A 19,034-nucleotide genomic window follows, 5' to 3' on the forward strand; every position below is an offset into this window, starting at 1 on the left:
TGCCGCGTCGCAATTAAGAGAGAGAGGGGATAGACATCTCTGCCCAGAGAGGGGAGCAGAAATGAAACACCCGCTCTATTCCACGTCACCCTACCCACAAACAACTCCAAGGAAGTGAGAAAGAGAACCTGGTCTGCTCAATCCATTGGAAGAGCAACGAAGGAAGACAAAGATTGGGCCTGGCAGGTCAGAGTGCTGCTCAGGCAATTAAGAGTGGAGAAAATAGACCATTTCAACCTCAGAGGAGAGGAGAAAACGAAGTACCCAAAAAACTAAAGCTAACCCGACAAAGAAAGTGTTGTCGGTCCCGAGAACAGCAAACAACCAAAGAAGGGATCGGTTTTCAAGTCCAGACTACCACACAATGGCGTCGGTCCTGGGGGAGCAAAAAGGGTCCAGACTCTCTAAAGAGGGGGTCGGTCCCACTAACAAAAGTTAGTAAAGTCACAAAAGTGACCAAAGTGAAAGCCTTAAACTTGATAGGTGAGTCAAGTGGCGGACCTCTTGAAAAAAATCAAAAGTGAGTAACTGGGAGAACAGATAGTACACTTTGATCTGGGCCAAATCCCCAAGAAAAGCGGTATTTATTTGCTCCCCCACCGAGCAAATTAGGCACAAGGCCGATTTTTAATGTGAGGTGTGAAGGGGTAATGGGGACCAACTCCCCAGGGAGTAGGGGAGCTGGATAGTGACAATTGGTATGAAGGGTTGCCCCTACATTGACCAAGGTCTTATATGTGGGGTTTTCCCCCACATATGGTCTTTGCTTGCAGTATCTGCCGGAACAGATACTACACTTTGATCTTCATTCCATTTAAAGAAAAAAGTACAATTAAAAAATTTCAATATAAAATTAAAAAATGTAAAAAGTAAAATCTCCAAAAGACAAAACAAATTTAGGCACAAGACCCTATAAGATCTGGGGAGGGGAGTGTTGCAGGGTCTTTGTAACTAAAGTAAAAATTGGAGTCATTGGCGACATATTCTTGACTGGCAACATTTACCACAATACCGCATTCACTCTGTGGAATCTAAAGCTAACTAATGAATTCCCAGCGTTTTAGCCCAAAGCATATATTTACAATTTCTGTGTTTGTGTGTGTGTGTGTGTGTGTGTGTGTGTGTGTGTGTGCATTTTTTAAAATTTCTTTTCTAAGAAAAGCTTAAAAAGCTAAGAACAGCATCTATTAACAACAGACCTTTGATCTTAACCAAAAAGGCCAAGCACAAAAGTGTTACGGACACCCGACAGACCGGCCGACAGACCGACAGACCGTCAGACCGATCAACCAACCGAGTGACTTATAGAGTCGCTTGCATGCGACTAAAAACTTCTGTGCTTGGCCTTTTTGGTTAAGATCAAAGGTCTGTTGTTAATAGATGCTGTTCTTAGCCTTTTAAGCTTTTCTTAGAAAATAAATTTTAAAAATGCACACACACACACACACACACACATATGATGATTAAGAAAAACTGATGAAGTAAACCAAAGTATTTTGTTTTTTTGTTGTTGTTTTTTTTTTGGTTTGTTTGTTTTTGTTTTTTTTTTATCTTTGTCCTTAGATTTTATTTTAATTGAATTAATTTTTAAGATAATAATTATCTGAGAATTTTGTGTTTAATATATTTTTTCTTTATTATATTTTCACCCCAAACAAGGAACAGTGTCACTTTGATGTAGGGAGGAGCTACTATTAGGGACATTAATTGCAGGAATACTATGCAGGGAGTTAAGCAGCAAGATGTCTGTTTACATTACACTGTTAGTAGGGTTTGACGGGCGTATTTATATCGAGGGGTACAAGGGCTTGTAGTTCGTCAGAGGATCCACCATAAAAATACTTGTAAAACAGGCAGAGGGATACAAAATTTCGTCGATGGGACAGGAGTTGAAGTCCAGCTGACATTTCGGGACCTATCAGGTTGGCGACTCTCTTTTGAACTCTGTCTAGAAGTGAGAGACTATTAGCAGACGCACCAGCCCAAATGTGACAATATATTAATTCTTCCATTGAATATTTAAGAATATACACGTTCTTTTTTCTTTTTTCTTTTATATTTCACTAAACTTAGTTCTCAGAAATGCAGGGGCACTTCTGGAGCTAACGCTTTATATTTATATGAGATCCTGATGTTCAATAGAAATTCTCATTTACTTCTCAAACGTTGAAGTAATAAAATAAGGACATTAGTTTTCCTATTCCCAACTGACCTGTTAAATATGTTATAATATTGTTCGTTTTTTTTTAATATGTTATAATAAAGTGTTCTTTCGGTTTACTGGTCTTGTCGGTTCCAGGATAGGATTTCACTTAGTCTGGTTGAATACCGTACTTAGTGTTGTTACTTGTAGTAACGTCACTTGGAAAAGATACACCATTTAACTTTTATAAGGAGTGAAGGTGTAGCCATACTATGTGATTTGGAATATTTAGCTAGGGTTTACTTGTAGAGGGTATTATCCTACCAAACCCCTTTACAGAAAGACCTTAGACATTCGATGTCATTATATACTAGGCATTCAAATTATCTCATATATATATATATATATATATATATATATATATATATATATATATATATATATATACAGGGTGTCCGTTAAGTTACTATACAGTCTAACGTGGCATGCTTGATTAAATAAACCTGTAAAAAAATAAATATTAACTATTAATACAAATATAATACAATAAAACAATAAGACTGTATAGTAACTTTACGGACACCCTGTATATTTCAAATGTAATAATTTTATATATATATATATATATATATATATATATATATATATATATATATATATATATATATATATCGCTATTTTATGTTTCAAATGTAATTCCCGCCCCCACCACAAAATGTATATATATATAGATAGAAGATAGTTCGGTGAAGGGACGCTGGGAAAATGGTGGGATCCTTCTACCGCTCCAGAAGATATCTCACTACTGATGCAATTCTCTATCTGTATAAAAAGCCAAGTACGCCCAAGGATGGAGTACTGCTGCCAAATCTGGGCAGGAGCTGCTAAAAGCAGCCTACCTGCCTTGATAGAGTACAAAATAGACTTCGTGGTTTAGTGGGGGTGCCCTTTTCTCTTCCCTACAGCCTCTCTCCCACAGAAGAGACGTTGCGAGCCTGTCTTTGTTTTATCGTTATTTCCATGACAAGTGCTTGTCTGAGCTCCAATCTCTCGTCCCCCCCCTCGCCAATCTTTCACGAGAAATACCCATCTGGCTGAAACTACTTTATCTGTGCCTAAATCCAAACGTAGATTCCATAAGCATAGCTTCTTTCTCAGAAGTGCACGATTGTGGAACTCTCTTCCATTCGTCTGTTTCCCACCTGACTACAACTTGGACGTCTTCAAATCCAACATAAACAAGTTCCTGACAAACCGCCCCCTTAAGTAAGACACTCTATCAAAAACCCCAATACTAATGATTACTACAATACTCTCTCATTTATTACTGTACACGAAATAATCCTTATCCCTGAGTTGCCTCCGGGCCTTGATAAGTGGTGACCCCATGTAAAAAAGCAAGGTAAGTGATATTAAACCATACTGAGTATAATGATTCACACCAACATAAAAATTGAGAGTATGCCAATGGCATATTCGGCTATGCATTATGTATGTGTTCAAGTAGTGTTTAAGTCTTCAGATTAGATTGAGGTTGGAAAGGAGGTGTTTCTTATGGTGCTTGCAATTAATAGAGTTTTCTTGTTTTTTATTTGGGAGCTTATCTCTCTCCTTGAATGTTATAATAAATAGTTTCTCATAAAGGCATAGGTAGCAGGGTGAATTTATAGACGAAGAGGTGCTAGCTCTCTTAAGGATATTCTAATTTAAAATTGGTGACAATCTCTGTTCAAGTATTTAGATAGTGATGTTCTCTCCGCATAGTTTGGATTTCCAAAGGGTCATTTATGGTCTGTATATCTTTCCTTGAATGTGTTACCAGCCATGCCAATATAATATTTTTGTTGTTAGGGTTTCTTTAGTAGAAATAGTAGATTTGTAAATAACTGAGGTTATTAGGCAGCTTCCTTTAAGGGGGCATTCAGACTTTCTTCTACAATTGCATGATTTAGTTACTTTGGGTGAATTTCTATTATTGCCATTTAATATTTTGCTATTATGTTTTTATTATTTTTTCTAAATTATCACTACAACTATAGCTTAATTTGATAGTGCTTTTATTAAATATTTTAGTGTAGGGTGTTTTCGGGAGGGAAATGCTTTTTGATAAGGTTTAAAAATTTATTACCTATGTTAGTTTTGAGCATCATATTATAAGGAGGTGTACACCAGATTATTTTCCTTTTTCTGTTTGTTTTGAGTGTACTATTGGAGGGTAGTGGTTCAATATACTCTAGTTGTATATTTTTATAGCCACTGTTTTTTATTGTAGAAATGTTTGTGGGAGTTAAAGATATTTTTGTTTGAGGAGTTTTTACTAATCCTTTTGCTAATTAACTTAGGTATATGTTTGATAATAGATTTAGGGTGGTTAGATAGTGGGTTAATGTAGATGGAATTAGCGTTATCCTTCTTATATGGTTCATAACACCCCGTCTTTAAATCTAAGGTTACATTAAAAAAAATTACCATTCTAACATTAGAAACAATGTCAACTTTTAATTTGATCCTCCGAAACTCATTAAGGATGATTTTTTTCATTCTCTTGCATTTAGGACCGTTAGAGTCTTTTATAATCATAAGCCCATCGTCTCTATATAGACTGATGTTTTCAACTTCAATGGTTTCAGTTAGGTTATATAAGATATAATTTAATAAAGAAAATTATAAATAAAGAAAATTCTTTAATTTCATTAATGTAATGTGAAAAATACATAATTAAAACGAAATATTTTGTAATTTAAAAAACTTTATAAAGAAATTTAATAATAAACAAAATTCTTTAATTTCATTAGTGTAATGTGAAAAATAAATAATTAAAAAGAAATATTTTGTAATTTGGAAAATTTTAATAATGAAAATTGTAAATAAAGGAAATTCTTAAATTTCATTAGTGTAATGTTAAAAATACATAATAAAAACGAAATATTTTGTAATTAGAAAAAATTTAATAAAGAAAATTATAAATAAAGAAAATTCTTTAATTTCATGAGTTTAATGTGAAAATACATAGTTAAAACGAAATATTTTGTAATTGGAAAAAGATTGAATAAAGGAAATTATAAATAAAGAAAATTCTTTAATTTCATTAGTGCAATGTTGAAATAAATAATTAAAACGAAATATTTTGTAATTTAAAAAGATTGAATAAAGAAAATTATTTAATTTCATTAGTACAATGTGAAAAATACATAATTAAAACGAAATATTTTGTAATTGGAGAAAATTTAATAAAGAAAATTATGAATGAATGAAAATTCTTTAATTTCATTAGTGTAATGTACAAAATACATTATTAAAACGAAATATTTTAGTAATTTGAAAAAAAATTAATAAAGAAAATTATAAATAAAGAAAATTCTTTAATTTCATTAATGTAATTTAAAAAATACATAATTAACACCAAATATTTTGTAATTTGAAAAAATTATACTTGATTAACATTTTAGGAAAAAAAGACATGTGGGTTCTTTTCGTTGATGAACATTTTTTCTGTTATTAATAATAAAAAAAATTAGAGATAAAGACAATTCTTACACATTTTCTTCGTTATTAAAATAAGATAAAATAATTCTTTCTCATAAAAAGGTATTTTTAAGTATTTTTTTTAAAGAAAATTTTGGCTAAAGCTATCAATTTGGCCTTTTCTGGACTTTTTTTCGGAAAAATTTCGCTTCAACTACTTTTTGGGTCTGGCAACCCTCAGAACGACACGCTATTTTGTACAAGCACCCAAATATTTCATTGAAATTTAATATTTTGTGGTGTTCGACTACATAATTAATCATTAGTAACACGTCTAATTTAGGACGTCTTCGATTAAAGAAAGAAAAAATATACTGAATTATGCATCTATTTTTACATATTTTAACTGTTATTTTGCTTTTTTTATTTTAGTTCGTTATTTGTAAACTATTGGTTGTCATTTTTTCACTTTCATTGCAATTTTTACTGCATTATTTCATCGTTCGACTGATGAAGTTTATCTATAAAAAATATATATATAAATATAAAAGTGAGAATGTGTGTGAAAGGACACTTCTCAACCTATATACTCAACGAATGTTTGATCTACGGGTTTCAAATTCGGCATATAGGATATTGAGAAATGTGGAAAACTATTTAATCGGTTTTCATCCGAAGAAAAGGACTTCTAACGGTTCACAATTGAAAAATTAGTACGAGAGAATTGTCGGATTTTTATATGTTCGCAAACTGTTTCACGATTGGGCATACGTGAATGATAACTATTACAGATGCCTTATGTTAAATATAAGTCGATTTAAAAACACTTTTCAAAGAAAGTGTTATGTTAGCTGAATGGTTATCGTATTTGATTCACTGTTTCTAGGTTTTGGTTTCGATCTCAGCTCGAGTATTTTTTTTACTTACAAAAAGTGAATAGTTTAGAAAAATATAATACTCGCTTGCACATGTCTCAGTGCATGAATTAAAATATAATATTTATGCGTATTTTACGACCGGGCAATGCTGGATACCCCGCTAGTATATCTATAAAAGTGAGAATGTGCGTGAGGACGCTTCTTAACCTATATACTCAACGATATTTTATCTATAGACTTGAAAATCGGTATGTAGGGTATTTAGACAAGTGGAAAACTTTTTAATCCATTTTCATCCGTAAAAACGATTTCTAAAAATTAGCCAACTGATAGGGATCGCTGAATTTTTTTTTCTGGTTGTCAATTGTTTCACGACCGCGCATTTTTATGAAAAGAAAGATGCGATTACTTTTTTTTTTTTCTTGGTCGTTGTTTTGGCGCTTATGCATAACAGAATCCATCTATTTATTTTATAAATAATTTTACCAAAAATTCTTCATAAGTTTCGGTTTCGATTATAGTTGATGGAACTCAAGTTATATAGGTTTTGCTTTCAGCTTCGATTCAAGCTGATGCACCCAAGTCATGGATATATTTTTTTTTATTTTTTTAATTCAAAACTTTATAATATATAAAAATCGATAGAACATTAACTCTCTAATAATATATACGAAATCTGCAAGAATTAAAATATCATATTTAAGCGTACTTTACGACCGTTCTACAACGGGCGTCCCTGCAAGCTTAGATAAATGCTTTTGCAGTTTTAACAAAAGAGCTACAATAATATGATGGCGTCTCCTTTTATGCAGAACAATCAACAGAATGCCAACATCAATATATCAAGAGTCTGCTGGAGAATATCTTTTGCAAATTTCACATAAAGGTAATTATATGTCTGGCAGTGTTCTTAGACATTTTTTGTACAGAAATTCATCCGATAACTATTGAATATCGAAAAAAAATCTAATTTTAAAATAGTCTTTCTCGCTCATAGATAAAAAAGAATTTTTAAGTGGAATATTTTACGTTACGTCGGCCAAGGGAGATAATAAAATTACAGCAAATCATTTCTTCTTAAAAAACAGATTTCTTGTAATCTGGAGATATAGCTTAGTTGGTAGAGCATTCGACTACAGATCGAATGATCTCGGGTGTACATCACCATTTTATTTTAAGTTTTTTTCTTATCAACAGTTCAATTTACGATAAAAGTTCCATTTAAAATCGCCGCAACTCATTTTCTCGTTTGCATATTTTTAGACTAAACATTAATCAGGGGTGACTTTTCCATGGCATTCATCGTCAAGCCCAAATATCAGCTGACGTGATATTGTAAACAAACACAGACGGAATTTGATGAACGACATTATCATTATTATTTGATTTATTTATTTTATTTTATTGCAAATTCGTCCACCGAGCAAATTATTCCTCGTAATTCTATAATAACACGTATGCAATCTGCATAAATCCAAATATCATGTTTAAGCGTATTGTAATACCGGACAACGCCGGGCGTTCAGCTAGTCGTTTATATTCTTTATCGATAAAAGGCCGTGTATAGCATCTTTTCAATCAACCGGAAACAGATTTATTTTTAGATATCACGGTTCTAATCTAGCATAAACATGTATAGCATTCTCACTCCAATGAATCCTATTTTACTGATGTTCGCTCTCTTTTGCATCTTTTTATTTTTCTTTCAGAATAAAATCATGTCTGACACCCAGAAACAACAAACGTTTATAAAGGGACCGATGAAAGATAAGCCGGTTAACGTTTTACCTGGAGTTGGTGAAGCTATTGGGTCCCGACTTACAGAAAACGGATTTGATAAGGTTTTATGTTTCGTCATTTATTTATTTGTATATTTTCTTTAAATCATGCGACATGTTGGGCTAACAATTAATTTTAAGATTGGCCCAACACAAAGTTAAACAAAATTTAATAGGAAAGGGAAAATAAGAAAAGAAGAGACAGGTAGAGCATTACATGGGAGCAGTAGGAGTTGTCACCCTAAAGAAAACAACACTACAGTTTTATTTTTAAGCTTTTATTGATTAAACCAATTCAGGTAGTTTGATTAAGTAATAGAGACGACTAGTCGCCTCCAACCTCAATCACCGCCTTGATACGGTCCCGGAAATGGAAGCATGCTTTTTCTACAAGAGCCAGCTGGAGCTCGGCGAATACACGTGAGATGACGGCGATCAGGCTGGCTTCAGTGTTATGGGAGGTCATGTTGGTGATGTTCTCGACGCATGCCCAAACGAAACAGTCTAGCGAGTTCAGGTCGGAGGAGGAGGGGAATCAGTGAGAGAAGGGTACAATTCGTAATACTCCTTCTGAAGTCAAGGCTGTGTCTCTTTGGATCTCTGACACACCCAGGCTCTGCCAGTGGCCACCTGGTTGCACTTGATTAGCACATCCAGGTACACTTGTAACACCAAAGAGGGGCCACATCAGATCAGTAGGGTCGATGTGACGTTTTTTGTGTTAAATGTAATATTCAGTCCCGGGCGAACACTGGTTACAGAAAAAAAAATAATTTTTTTTTAGTTAATATTTTTATGTGTCAAAATCTTGTTGTTGAGATACCATACGGTCGGGGGATAAAAATAGAAATCGCATGCTAAACTTCAAAGCGAAAGATTACTTAAAACATTTTTTAACCAAAATACGCTCGCGTTTGAACTAAACGAGCCAACACAAAATATTCCGAAACAGAGATTTGAAATGTCGGTCGGCTTGAAATGTGTTGTTTGACAGGTGAAATGTCGGATCGTTTTTGATCTGAGAAACACACACACACACACGAAACAGATCGGGCCTGATAAAAGAATTAATGACGTTAGCCCAAGGTTCGACATGAATTGTTTTTCAATATGACTTATCTAAAAATGTCTTTTGGCAAATTGTTTTGGGCGCTAAGGGGAATTCTGACATGTAAAGAATATTTTTTTTAAAAAATCACACGGATGTTTTTACAAAACAAATAATTCAAAGAGGAAAGAAGATCAAAAGAATATTTTTAAATAGATGAAAGCTGGTGATCTATTACAAGCTAAAAATAATATTTCCTCTGATTATCAGTTGATAATATGGAAAAAACCATTACCGAGAAGGCGGGGTCAGGCAAGTTGGGGAGGAGTCAATTTGATTTTGGAAATTGGGGGCGGAAAAATAATACCTGCCACAGGCCAAATTGACCAATGAGAAGGAATCAGGTGGATTGTTATCAATCAATTTGATTGGTCGAAGACGAACGTAGGCGTCGTCATTATTCAAGGGTTTTACTACATAAGATCTGTAAAACTCGATTTAATCAGATAGAAGAAGAGAGAATACAGAGAGAGGTCTTTGCAGAGACAGAGAAAAAGGTCTCGGTAGAAGAATCCAGCCACCCAACTTCTCTCTCCCCCTCACTGGTCGCCAGAGAGCTCAATTTGCAACTTAATAGAATTCAGAGGACCTAGGAAGAGACCAGCCAGAACACCTTAACGATAATTACAACGGTCCGCGACTCCGACCGAGTATTTCAACAAAAAGAAGCTCATTCACAAATCTAATTGCTTGCTTCCATTTAATCTTCAATTGTACATACGTCTGTAGATAATCATTTATGAATTTCCTAAATACATTATATATCAACCAACCTCCGGAGTTTGTTTGCTGATGTGCTGTTGTTCCATGTAACTTTATTTCTTTTACTTGCCACTTGTGACCCCTTTCCCGTCAACGAACACCCAGTCAACAGGACGACCAACTAGACGATCAAGAAGAACATGCTTTGAGGACCGTGCAACCGAGAAGAGTCCTCCAACGCCTTGACGAGGACTCACTGGGTGACGCGACGTACCAACGGTTGGCAGACCTGGTTGCCCAGTCGACATAATTAATTATCCGGTGACTAGGATAGTCATAAGTGGGCATCGACCCAGGGTTAAGATCATAACTGGGCCGCGATCAGAGGTTTAAGGTCGTGTAAGGTCACGTGTAAGGTCACACACTTTGGTGTTGACTTTCAAGCCGACGTCGAAGATATGAGATAGCATGATGTGACCCTCACTTGAAACCACACCGAAGACCATCACCGTAGCAGGAAACTTTATTTTCATCACCTTGGGCACGACCTCAATCATTGAACCGTCCGGATTTGTATTTTAGAGGTGCTGGCAATGGTCCTGCTGTCATAAATTTGATCGGTAGAGCATGTGTTGTACAGCGGCGCATCTCCGATCTCGCTTGTTGAATTGTGGACAACTGACTAACTAGTAGATGCTACAAAAAAAACGGTTTTCATCAAATGGAAATGGAATCATGTCGTCTTTGCTAGGGTGACAATTTTATCGATTTACCCTGATGCCGTTTGATGTCTTTAAAAGGAAAATCGAAGATTGTCACAAAGAAAATCGAATTGTAATGTCGACATGCATAGCTAAACATTTTCAGGGGGGATAGACTAGCACATTCGGGGTCAGGTTGAAGTTTCTGTCTAAGCTGATATTATATGGAACCGGAAATTGCGTCACTTAAGACCACAATGTATTTTGTGAAGAATGTTTTTCTGTAAATGCTTTCACTTCGATTTCTATTAACAAGTTAGCAATCTTCCCCTTTGTTTTTCATGGCTGTTATCTACCCCCCACCCCCCCCACCCCGCCGAAACATTTAGTTCATAAACAATCCGAATTGTTTACGTACTAGCAGGGCTTATGGAAATTCCACAGTGGCACCTTAAATATGTAATATATTGTTGCTGCTCATTCTGTAGACGGTCAACATGAATGTAGACCCCACGATATTATAGTAGCCATTATGTAAAAACTGTAGAAATATTTATCTAAGTAATCTGGTTAATGTAGTGTCAGAATATATCTGGTTATTACGGTTATCTCCAATATCCTTAAAGAAGTATGTGGCATATTTCCATTGTTGTGATGCCCCACGCGAACGTGGAAACCTCACGATATCATTATACCATATTTGGACAGAACAGATACTACACTTGGATCCTAGCCAGAAGACCAAGAAAATATATTTTAGTTTCACATACGGCCTAAATGCAATTAAAGGGATTTTTTTATATTGCGTCTTTGGTGATCGGGAGATCCTATTTATTAAAAAGGAGGATAAGTCATAATATACTACGAACATTAAATTAGCGTATCTACATACTAATGATTTAATTTTTGTAGTATGTTATTACTTTATATCCTCCTTTTTAATAAATAGGGTCTCACGATCGAATAATTTATAATCTAGAAACCGTTACACACTACGAACATACGTTAAAGGTACTACGGTATCAATCTATCAATAATCATATGAAATTCTTTATTTGTCCAATCAATTCTAGTGTTCTGACTTCCTTACTCCTCCCACACCACATCATCCTTGCCTTCCTTGAATATCTTATGCCACTCAAAAACTGATGCTCAATTAATGCATGATGGTCCAAAACCAGTCTGAAGAATTCCATACGTTTCTGTAGTATGATTCCAAGTTTAAAACAGAATTTTATTGTCCATCGTTCTTCTAAAGTGTCGTTATATTTGTATTATTTGATATTATATTTGTATTATTTGATGTTATATTTGTATTATTTGATGTTATATTTGTATTATTTGATATTATATTTGTATTATTTGATGTTATATTTGTATTATTTGATGTTATATTTGTATTATTTGATGTTATATTTGTATTATTTGATATTATATTTGTATTATTGGATGTTATATTTGTATTATTTAATATTATATTTGTATTATTTGATGTTATATTTGTATTATTTGATGTTATATTTGTATTATTTGATGTTATATTTGTATTATTTGATATTATATTTGTATTATTGGATGTTATATTTGTATTATTTAATATTATATTTGTATTATTTGATGTTATATTTGTATTATTTGATTTCTTCAGATTACTGTTGTCTTAATTTTTATTTTCACGTTTCGGTTGATGTAACCCTCGACCTGTTTCAAATGTATCTGGTCGAACTCATTGATGAAATACAGTTGTAAAGTTACGTTTTTCTAGAGGTTAGAGGTTCAATACTCAGTGCGAGTGATACTCAAAATAAAATTGCGAATTACTTTTTATGTGGTCATGGCTGACGGAACGAGAGCTTGCTACCTACGTGGATAAAAAAAAAACACAAAGTTCCGTTTGAAACTTTGTGCAGATTCTCGAATTCCATAGAAAGATTCCCGAGTTCGACAAAATACACCTGAAGCAGGTCGGAGATTACATCGACGAAACCTTTTAAAAATAACACTCAAGATGAGAACAATAGTCCGAAAAATGCAAACAATCTCAAAAATTTAGAAACTTGCTATTATGAATTTTTTATAACATTATTTTTATCTTATTTTCAGGCCTATAAGATCCTCGGCCAATTCCTGATTCTTGGAAAAGATGAAAAGAAATTTACTAAGTGGTTGGAAGAAATCGGTCGTGGGAACGGCAGACAACACAAACTCTGCTTTGAGGCCTTGAGAGATTGGTGCAATGAGTTCCTTTGAGCTGAAAATTTTTGTTTCAGATGAAAGGATCAGCCTTTTTTGTTTGTTTTTACTTTTTTGAAATTTCCAAAACAGAAATTTCAAATCATCATCGCTATAATCTTTGATACTTTAAATAATTTTCCTTTTTTATTCTATTCTCTCTTCTTTCTTTAAACGGAGTTATTTCCCTGTGGCGTGTTCAAAAAATTCTAAGATGGCTACTTTCAACGCGCTGTCATAAAAACATGTTTTCTCCGCTGTAAAAAAAAAAAAAAAAAAAAAAAAAAACCCTACTCGATCAAATTAAATGTGAATTTTTTTTTCGGAGATCTTTAGTCCAAAACGGACACGTACAATATAACCTTTTTTCAATATTTTCATTTTCTAATGTCTTGATTAAACTGTATAAGCACCGATTTATTTTAGCTTTTCTTTGAATAAATATAATGAGTAAGTTTGTGTAGTCACGATCAGAACACAAACACACATCCACACATACATATGCACACATACATACGCACACACATCCATAAAACACACACATCCACACATAAACATACACACACATACACACATACACACACATACACACACAAAAACATACACACACACAAACATACACACACACACACAAAAGTACTGCTTCATAAACATGGACTTATACCGAGTTTTCACAAGTAATGCGACGTCTAAATCTAATAACAAAGAACACATAATTTTTTTTACAAGAAAATCTAACTTTTCAATTAGAATATGTTTTTAGATATTATTTTATTTTTCGAGTGTGTTCAGTGTAAGATCGATAAAGTTTCATCCGTGCACCCTCCAATGCAGATCTGACATTGCAACAAATGTTTACCGATGGCCGACTTATGAGCTTGTATACACGCTCGAATGTTAGAAATTCTCTGAACCTACGTCTCGAAGGGGGGCATGTTGGGAAATTCTAACCTCCAGGCGCTGAATAGTATGCCCAACGTAGTTATCCTCAAAACGCTAAACCACCATATTGTATTGAGTGGTAAGGATGTAATCCTTCCGAAAGGAGGGGAAAGCGTTTCTCGTCCCAAATATCGTTCGAAGCAAAATACCAACGCGAAATGGCAATTTTGTGTGAAAACTATTAGCTTTACCACCAATCGACGGGAGTTTCACATAAAATCTTTCCGGCAAAATTTAACTTTTCAATTAGAATATGTTGTTATATTTTATTTTATTTTTTGATATTCATAATTCATTTTTTACAGACTGTTATCCTCAACTTCATAGTTGTTGCTGTTTCACCACATTTCGGCCAATTAATCTTCTGGCCTTCTTCAGGTGATTTACTGCGACAGGATAGGAATGTTGAGTCTTGTAACTGTATCCCCATAAATTGTTGCCTTTTATAATAGCTGTTGTTTCACCATCGTTTTGACCAACTAATATTTAACCTGCTTTGGGTAGGATTGAAACCGCTACCTATCTAGCGTGGTGTGGTGGATAGAGGCGTTGAGTCTGCACGGTTCCAGGTGGGCATTATATGAACATAGCGGTTTCAATCCTACCCAAAGCATGATGCTTACTTGGTCAAAACGTGGTAAGACAACAACAACTATGTAATTTATGGGGATAAAGTCACAAGACCCAACATTCCTATCCCGTCGCCGTTAATCATATGAAGAAGGCCACAGGATAAAGTGGCCGAAATCGCTCCGGACAGGGTGTGAAGCCACTTAATGTAAGGAGCTAAAATATAATGATTAGAATTTGTACAGGCGGCCTCTGGAGTAGTGTGTAAATACCATTCCTTAAATGGAGGGTGGTATCTAAACACCTATTGCCCCAGCAATCTCTGGTATAGATGCCTAATTGGTAGATAATTGTATGATAATACTTACTAACATGGTGGCGCAGTTGAGCAGTCTGTTATTATTTCTTCATAACCTCCACCACACACACACACACATGCACACACACACATATATATATATATATATATATGTATATATATATATAACTACTTAATTTACTCACATAAAATTAATATACGAAAGTATAGATTTATGCGTAAACTTTAAGTATTTACTTCAAAAGTGCTCACTACGTAGGTAGAGCTAGTTAGTAATTTATAAAATATACATGGCGATTTAGCTACACTGAATATTCGGCGTTTCATCCACTCTAGGACTCCTCAGGCTTATGCGCATAAGCCTGAGGAGTCCTAGAGTGGATGAAACGCCGAATATTCAGTGTAGCTTAACCGCCATATATATTTTATACATTACTAACTATATATATATATATATATATATATATATATATATATATATATACATATATATATATATATATCAGATCAAAGGTATTCAACAGTGATAACTAATGAATTTAACAAGGTTATTAAGAGTGCTCAATAAAAGACGAGCAAGATATATTTTTATTAATATAAACAAATTTACTTGGTCGCGACACTGGACATGCTGATATTTCGGACAAATAGTTTGAGGAATGGCTTCTATGGAAAGCAACCATTTATAAAGTCACCTGACGAGGACTTCTGGTTTTGACCGACCATTTGTCTGGAATGTTAGCATGTCCAGTGTCGTGACCATGTAAATTTGTTCATATTTAAAAAAAATAAATAAATATGTGCGTGTGTGTGTGTGTGTGTGTGTGTGTGTGTAATGCCAGTTTGTTTCTTTATTTTACAAACCAATAAAAAAGCTAACATTTTCTAAATTCTAAGAAAAAAGTCATAAATAAAATAAAATTATTTAATGTATCTCCAAATTATTTTAAACAAATACTGTTATAATTCCTCCTTCTACTTTCCAACCTTCTTTAGCTACAAATAATTGTATTTTTTTTAAATCATTTTAATTGATTATTCAATAAATATTAAATTAAAAAAAACGTTTGTTGTTTATATTTTGTGTTATGTTAAGACATTGATATGTTTGTGTGATTGTCCTCTACTCTCTTGAAATCTTTAATTTGTTTGTTCATTCTAAAATGGTATATTTTTATGCAACACTAGTCCCCACCCCACCTGCTATTTTGAAATATTTTAATATAGCTTATTCGTATTACATCCGATTAATTTCCAAAATTCTATCGTTAAGAGTTCGTGTTTTTTCTGAATGAGATGGAGCTGAAACGCTCATGTCTAATTTATTTTATTTATTTTTTGTGTTATGCGCGGTTTGTTTTAATAATTTTTTACATTTCCCACATTTTTTTACTCGTTGTTGTTAAAGTACATGTACATCTTTGCGATTTATGACGATAATAAATTGCGGTTTCACTTAATGCCATGAACAGAAAATGCTAGCATTGCTACAAATATAATTTGCTGATTTCTTTATGTCCTCTGATGACGTTTATCCTTAATAAGACATATCGCCATTTCGGTGCAAGGGCCTACTATTTGGAACCATGCCTACGAAAGATTTAAAAGATGTTGGTCTACATTACATTTAAACATCTGTATTTCAGTACAGTCTGTGAAGCAGGTAACACGAAGAGAATTCCAAAGTCGAGCTGTTCGAGGGAAGAAACTATTAGATTAGAAAGCTTGCTGGTATTTAGGAATCTCAACAGTGAAGGAGTGAGATTTTGTTGCTAAGCTGGTTTGTCGGTGATATGTACGTTAAGGAAGCACAAAAGCAATGAGTTCGTCAGAGCACATTCCATTAAAATATTTTTAAAACAAGCACAGAGTTGCAACAATGCGGCGATGGGACAGAGGTTGGAGCTTAGTTGACAAAATGGGATCTGTTAAATTGAAACTCTTTTCTATCTTATCTAAAAGGACGAGGCTAGTGGCAGATGCACCAGCGTAGATGTGGCAATAATACCATGCATGGCCGAATGGTTACTTTGTATAGGTACGGAGTACTATCAGGTGTGAGTAGTTTTCTAGCTTAATAGAGGGAACCTACCTTCTTTGCAGCAACCTTCGCAATGTTCTCAATGTATTTGTGCCACGTAATATTGCTTGCAAATGTTAGGCCAAGGAGTTTGAAGGAATAATTCTCAGGTAGGTGTTATTTGTCATGGTTATAGGTAGTTGGACAGGTGTCTTGTAATTGTTAAAGGAGAGCAGCTTAGTCTTACTAGCATTTAATGTTACCGTCCATTTGCGGCCTCATTCCACTATGGTCTGTAAGTCATTTTCTAACGATTCTGATATTCTCTTAGATTTATGTACATCTGTTCTTCCCTCATGCATGTTATAGAGTGAGTGGTGGAAAAATTATCCACAACGATAATATCTTTGGTCACCACCGACTGGAAGAAAAAAGTCTCACATGGGTTTCAAAGAACATCATCCCTTAAGCAAAAGCCGCAGAAAAACAGAAGGGTGTGGCACCAGCAGCCCCTGAGAAGCCAGCCGGAGGGAGCATAGAAAAAACACCAACTGCAACACCTTCAACAACATCGGACGGTTAGACCAAGATGGTTAAAAAGAATGGAAGAACCACAAAGAGCCCCTCCATAAGAGAGCAGCCCCCTGAGGTATAAGGTCGGCCAGTTCCCGCAGGGTCGTCTACGAGTTCTTCCACCAACGTGACCACTAAGGAAGTTGCCAGCGACCAAAAAAGAAATCATCCGGTCTCCTCATCCGACTCAGAAGGGGAACAAGACAAAGGACAGGCTACTGTGGTAGAGTGCCAAGTGCCGAGAAAATAAGAAGAAGGCAAGAAAGAATAAGGATGCTGCGTTACATTGCCCGCCCCCTATGACCATAGAGAATACTGTCTCTACGGTTCAGCCACCCAAAACCCCAACCCAAACCCCTTCGGCTGAACCAAAATCCCCATCCCTTTTTGATACCCCCCCCTCCAGCCGGTACACAATCATTGTCCCGGGAAATGCCGGTGACATAAAACAACAACGGCAGAAGAGCCGTATCAGCATCTCCTGTAAGGAGTGAAAAGACCAAAAAGCTCCCTTACCTTCCTGGAGACCGGATCTGCGATGTAGACCCCCTTCACGCTGACACTTACATAACACAGCATCATAGGGGTCTAATTAAGCCGCTGAGGGACATGAAAAATATTGAGGGGAAGAGGGTTACAAATCCCCAAAACTTCCCAGACATGACCTTTGTGCATCAAAAAAGAAGAGGACGCACGAAGGGCATGTGGAATATGATCGAGGAAGCGAAGGGGGCGATTCCGAATTTAAAGTTGGTGGAAGAGCACGACTCCCTCAATCAGCTGGCACCTAGGTGCGAAGGGAGGGTTCCTATTTACGTCCACTCTTGTTTTTATAGGGCCCTAAAGTTAACTTTCCCGTTGGATGTCGGAGGTATTGCGCGGGGCGGACGAGTAACGTCCGAGTTGCTTTCGGGTAACCTCGCCCAATCCTGCGGCACCCTAATTCCCAAAGAGCAAAGACTTTAGGCCGGTGGTTGCGGATATCTAGGCACAATGGCCACGTCCTTGAGCCTATGTAGTTTGAACGCTAGGGACATGAGGTGCCAAAGCAAAGCCGCTAGGGTACTGAGGGACCTCATGTCCATGAACATAGATGTGGCTACGTTACAGGAGACTCACTGCAATTCCATTGACGATCATTGGGTGCTGGAGGGGCATTATGATGTCTTTTCAACATACGGTGATAGTCAAAGTAGGGGGGTTTCTTTGTTAGTTAGGCGCACCCTTTATGCAAAGGTAGGTTAGTGTTGTTCACGCAGATACTGATGGTAGACTGGTCGTGGCCGATGTTGCCGTGGCAAATAGAGCGTTTCGAGTCGTCACGGTGTATGCGCCCAATTGCGTACGGGAGCGGGTTTCTTTTTTCCGGCGGTTGGAGGTGTTTCTCGGAGGTTCAGAACGGTTAGTCCTAGTGGGTGATTGGAATGCCATCCTTGATCCCAGAGTAGATAAGGTGGGCGGGACTATAGGGACGGATGGGTGTGAAACAAAAACAAAAGAAGAAAAATAGACAAAGAAATAAAATAAAAAATAAATAAAAGCATTACCCTCTCGCCTCCAAAAAAAAATACACACACAACGCCGCCCACCATATCCTTATGTA

General features: G+C 35.4%; 1 protein-coding gene across 1 annotated transcript; it reads left to right on the plus strand.

The window, feature by feature from the left end:
- The first annotated feature begins 8,174 nt into the window (after nucleotides 1–8,174).
- On the plus strand, nucleotides 8,175–13,643 carry LOC145279198 (barrier-to-autointegration factor-like). The gene is made up of 2 exons (XM_080130706.1): nucleotides 8,175–8,327; nucleotides 12,879–13,643. Exons 1-2 carry the CDS (start codon nucleotides 8,205–8,207, stop codon nucleotides 13,023–13,025), a joined length of 270 nt encoding a protein of 89 aa, XP_079986832.1. The 5' UTR covers nucleotides 8,175–8,204; the 3' UTR covers nucleotides 13,026–13,643.
- Nucleotides 13,644–19,034: the final 5,391 nt, after the last annotated feature.

The sequence above is a fragment of the Euprymna scolopes genome, chromosome 1, assembly GCF_053919585.1.
Source record: "Euprymna scolopes isolate OS-2025 chromosome 1, ASM5391958v1, whole genome shotgun sequence".
NCBI classification, from domain to species: Eukaryota; Metazoa; Mollusca; class Cephalopoda; order Sepiida; family Sepiolidae; genus Euprymna; species Euprymna scolopes.